The 5,327-nt window shown below is 34.4% G+C and overlaps 1 protein-coding gene across 1 annotated transcript in view; it reads right to left on the reverse strand.

The window, feature by feature from the left end:
• The window catches only part of LOC107707734 (serine/threonine-protein kinase MAK-like), a gene marked incomplete at its 3' end in the record, with an annotated part of 25,463 nt that extends 21,714 nt beyond the window's left edge, over positions 1-3,749 (reverse strand). Inside the window, exons 1-2 of the mRNA XM_016511823.1 lie at positions 3,590-3,749; positions 1,265-1,493 (exon numbers count right to left, since the gene is read on the reverse strand). Of these exons, the coding sequence (XP_016367309.1) occupies positions 1,265-1,365 (101 nt within the window). The remainder of the gene's footprint in view (positions 1-1,264; positions 1,494-3,589) is intronic.
• Positions 3,750-5,327: the final 1,578 nt, after the last annotated feature.

The raw sequence follows: 5,327 nt of genomic DNA on the forward strand, positions 1-5,327 counted from the left end.
CAAAAGATAAGCGCTGCATTTTATTAATTATCAGCTCATTTCAAGATCAAAGACCGCAATAGGAGAGCGCGCGGCATCAGCACTGGAAAAATAGGTTAGTCACACTACTTTTAATGAGGATGATTGTGTGTTGAGCGTCTGCGTCTTACTTTCAGTTTCATTCGCGGCTAGTGGTACAGAATTGCATGATTTGTAGATTATATTTAATAGTTTCCAATCCATTTGCGTAAACGTTTGCAGTTAGTTTTTAAAAGGTAACATTACATTCTTAAGGACTCTATGCTTACATTTATTTAAAAAAAATAAATAAAAAATTAGGAACACCTTTTGGTCAATGACAGAAATTAACCTTCCCATTATAAGGCGATATTTGACTCCTTAAGGTTTTTGTTTTTTTTACCTTTGGGATGCTATTTTTCTAACTTTATTAAATGTATGTCATCTTTTGTGCCAAAAAAATAGATGTATTAACTTCAATCAATTTTTGATTTTTTTTTTTTCTTTTTGAGTAAAATTTACATATGTGGTTTCAACAACCAGATGCATTTACACTTGTCCAGTTTCGTCTGGAATGCGGACCAGACCACCTCCTGAAGTGGTTTGAGCGATCGGATTTATATCCGTCTCGAATGCGTTTCGGAGGGCATTTACACCTGGTCTTTTCACGATCGGATAGCTATCCGATCAGAAAAAAACGCATGACGTGACCAGGTGTAAACAGGCCCTAAGAATAAAAAGATGTTTTAGTGGCTGAGGAAGTTACTACATTTTGATAAAAGTTTCAAATTTTATTTTGAATAACATGCAACAGTGAATGTGTTATAAGTTAATGTAGCCAATTTTTTACCTTAAATACAACATATGCAGCATTATCTGCACAATGCATTAAGATATGTCCAAATCCAATAGCATAACATCTTGTCTACTAAATGCCTTAATCTGGTGGATTTTTGAAGGCAACACAGATGTATCCTTTATTACCTATGATATCCAACAACCCTGTGCATGCAGTTTGGTGGCTGATGAAGCAGTTTAAAATAGTAATTAATCTGACTTTAATCTGTCTAAAGACTGCATGATTATTTGAATTGACAAGCATTCTAAAGAATTTGCGCAATATCATCAGATATTATTGTGCCATGGAAGCCTAAGTTTCTTTAGAAGGTTTCTTGATACAAAGTCAAAGTGACTACTAAGGCACTGATGAGCTGAAGAGCAAGACAGATGCCTTTGGTTTTGGACACAGCCTAATTGTTTGACGCACCTTTTGATGGCCACTAGCTCTCCAGACTCATTGCTTTTCCCCATCAGAACACTGCCGTAGGTCCCATCACCTAGCTGCTTGAGTGTTGTGTAACGGTTCATCTTCACTCTCACCCAAAGAAACAGTACTGACAGACGGACGTCTCTCCTTTCAGATCACCTGATCATATCTGTCCTGATGAGCTTAAGAGAAGTCAAGCAGTGAACGCCACTCCATCCCACTACTGGCACTGAAAACAAATACAGAAAATAGAACACAATGCTGTTTACTGTGTCTACTGAGTAACAGTACTGTATCATGTTGCTTAAATGTAATTTAATTGACATTAATCCATATATTTATTATCCATATATTACTGATGGCACATTAATTTGAAAAACAATTATTCACATAATTATTTAGAAAAATATATGTGCACAGTTTGCATATAGTTTGCTTGTTAACTGAGTTAAAAAAAAAAAACTTATCCATTGACCTTTTTTAAAAAAGTGTATAGTCTCCATACAACAGAAGTTGTGACCAACTTTACTAATCAAACAAGTTATGACATTTTGATTAAAGATTCCAAATACTATAACTATAATATTGATACTAATGTATAAAACAAATGGTCATTAATTATTTTACGTTTTTATTATTTGATCACCTTTTTGCCTTTTATTAAGTACTCCATGTAGTCTCTCAGTTAATATAAGATCATGAAAGCTTCATGAACAGTAAATGTCTTCATGTCTAATTTTTATGTCTAATGGAGTACAGCATGTCACACCACAGGACAACTACCCATGTAGTCAATTAATGAGATCTCTAAAATTAAACACTATACATCAATCAAACATTTACAAATAAAACTATTGTGTGAGTGCAGTGAACCTTCTCAGACAGTGTTGTATTTTAGACTTTAACTGGATATTTGAGAAATGCCATCTCATGTGTTCCTGCATTATTGCTGCATGGGAAAGAACACTACAACAAATGAACACATACCTGATAAAGAGGTAATTGCAAAAGTACCAATTATCAATTCATTTAATTGCTGTTCCTGTAAATCTACATTGTTCTGTTAGCATGATAGGGGATCATGTTTAACATTTATTTTTTTTAAAGTATACAGTCTTATGGGGCAAATGAGCCAGTCAAAATACAAGATTACACACACCAGTGAGATATCAACAAGATCTTGCATCATGGCCACGCTTTTGTGACTAGAACTGCTCTCCATCCATCAAATAGCAGCCAATGGGATTTACAGGCCGAGCAAACTGCCCATTTTAATTTTGTAGTAAAGTAATGAGCAATAACCAATAACTGAACATAGGAGACTGATGATGAGATCTTAATTTGTCCTGCAATAACAAATATAGTAAAAAATAAACTGCTCTTTAAAAATAGCTTCATGCAAATTGTAAACTTAACACAAATTATGTAACCCCAAAATCAAAAGAAAATATGACATAGAATATTAAGCCTGTGTCAGGACCATTAAGATGTATTCATGTATTTAGTTTAGTTAGTAATTAGCATGGTTCTAAATAGATTCTAAACTGTTCTGAACAGATTGGAGATGTGTGTATATTTTAACATGAACACACACAGTAATGCAAACTGGGGGGAAAATATGTTCAGTGTTTTTGTTCATGTTCTTCAAAGACTGCATGATATTCACTTTCATAAAAAGACCCTCACATAAAAGGAGACTTTTGACCAGCGCAGGGCAGCACTTTAGGTTAAGGCTAAAGATTGTCACATCATTCAAGTCAATCCATTCTGCCAAAAATACCTATAAACAGCACACAGAAAACACACAGCTAACACCACTACACTGGAATTTAACGTAAATCCCAATACATTATACATATGCACAAATACATGAGGCCAAACGTAAACAGCGTTCCATATGGGAAACAGAGTAAAGGTTCACAAAACAGACCTCTGTCAGTAATCTGGTTTAAGAAGCATTAGTAAATGTGGATCTACAGAGGACACAAGGAGTTAAGATGCTCCTCAAGGTCACTCAATAAGCTGAACACGTGTGAATTAACATAGGGGCAGAAATCAACCTATAAACATAAAATGTTAATAGAAACACGAATTTACGAATGCTCCGAGACTGCATTTAAAAATTACCAGCATTATCTGTCAACCCTCAGGGTTATGTATTAGTACTGCAACATAAAGACGTTTAATAAGCCACTAGAGTTGCGTCATTGATTATTATTCACCATTATTAATCTGAAATGTGTTTTTACTTGTCTCTTGTGGGTTGACTGTAAATGTTATGCTCATTCACAAGATCTTCCACGCTATTTTGCACTGCAAACTCACCCGTTGTGATGGCACTCCTCCGTGTTAGTCGTTGCCTGTGTGTGTAGATATGACAGATGTGTTTAAGAGAGATACTACGTGAGTTTATCTCTCAGTTAAAGAGGTGTGATCCATCCTCACCCTGGCAACCGACAATCGCGACCGCTAACAACGCACAGCCAACCGGAAGTCTGGAATCACGTGGATACGCAAAGGTTCATGGGGTTTGTTGTTCAAAACATTTTTAACTCCTTCAGTTCCGCTGACTTTCATAAATTCACGTATTTCGTGCAGCATAACAGCAGGGTCTTATTTAATGTAATCATAATTTCATGTCTTTTTAATACACCCAGTGTAACTAACCAATTTCACTCACAAAATGAGACGTCCCATCCCGTGACATCCCGAGCTGTTTCACCGACAGGTGGCGCAATCTGCTTACTTTCCAGAAGTATAAACATGCACTATGTTAAAATTAGTTTGAATAGCAGTTTGCCAAGGGGTAATCAGTATTTTCCAATTCAAATTAGACCAATACAAAAATTATTTTTATTGAAAATGGAGAATAATAATTTGTGTAAAATAAAATGCTAAAAAGAATGCTATTTACACATCTAAAATGTATCTAAATAGAGTTAGATGCCTTTTACCTAACATCAGGTTTTCTCAGTATAAATGTGATCATTTCAGAGGTTCACATGATCATAATAAGTGTATACTATTTTAAAAGCTGTTAAATGTTAAATTAAATTAGGATCTCAAAATCAGGTGATGTAAACAGTGACCTCACTGGCCTCAATTTTGCAGTGCATAGTGACAAACAGTTGTTTATAAAAGTACTGTAGTGTTTTTGTTGGTGTCTTGGAAAGAAAAGACAATCAGTAGCCTAGCTGCTTGAAAACTTGTTTTTATTATTGGTCAAATTCACCAATGGTCAAAATTCACCAGGGGGACTCTAGCTTGGAGGGTGGGTGGGTAATTTTAGATGACCTTTTGGATGTATTTAATTATAAAACCCATTATAATCTATAATAACATTAAACTTATTTCATATTTTCTCTAAACCTTCTTGGATATTAAGACAAGCACCTGCAATTATGGCCAAATTAAAGATACGCTGTGTGTGAATTTGCATGTTATAATTTAAGCAAAATTAATGACACCTTGTGTTTAATAATAAAAAAAAAAATATATTATTATTTTAATTTATTGTTTAATTAAAAATGAAATCTTTTGTGCCAAAAAAATAGATGTATTAACTTCAATCAATTTTTGATTTTTTTTTTTTCATTTTTAATTAAACAATAAATTAAAATAATAAGATACAATCAGGAAGAATAAGTTACCATTTAAAGGCAGAGTAAGTGATTTCTGGTAGCCAATGTTGATATTTGAAATCACCAATCACTTACTCTGCCTTTAAATGAAATCAGCAACAACAATTCATTTTTGCACGGCACAGAAGAGCACAAATGTGGCATTAAGGAATATTTACAGATTATCTGACAAGGCTCAGAAGTGGCATTAATGCATTTCATAATACCAATGCCATGATATTAATGTTTTAAATATAGAGCTTTGAATACAGAAATATTAAACGATTTAAAGGTGGGGTAAGCGATTTTTCAAAAACGCTTTAGAAAACTGATTCGGGCCGAATAGCAAAACAAACTTGTAGCCAATCAGCAGTAAGGGGTGGAGGAGAGAGAGTTCAGTGCACAGGACGGACATTAGCCGAGCCGAGCGACAGAAAGATAGA

Source organism: Sinocyclocheilus rhinocerous, unplaced genomic scaffold (genome assembly GCF_001515625.1).
Source record: "Sinocyclocheilus rhinocerous isolate Xijiao unplaced genomic scaffold, SAMN03320098_v1.1 scaffold4129, whole genome shotgun sequence".
NCBI lineage: Eukaryota > Metazoa > Chordata > Actinopteri > Cypriniformes > Cyprinidae > Sinocyclocheilus > Sinocyclocheilus rhinocerous.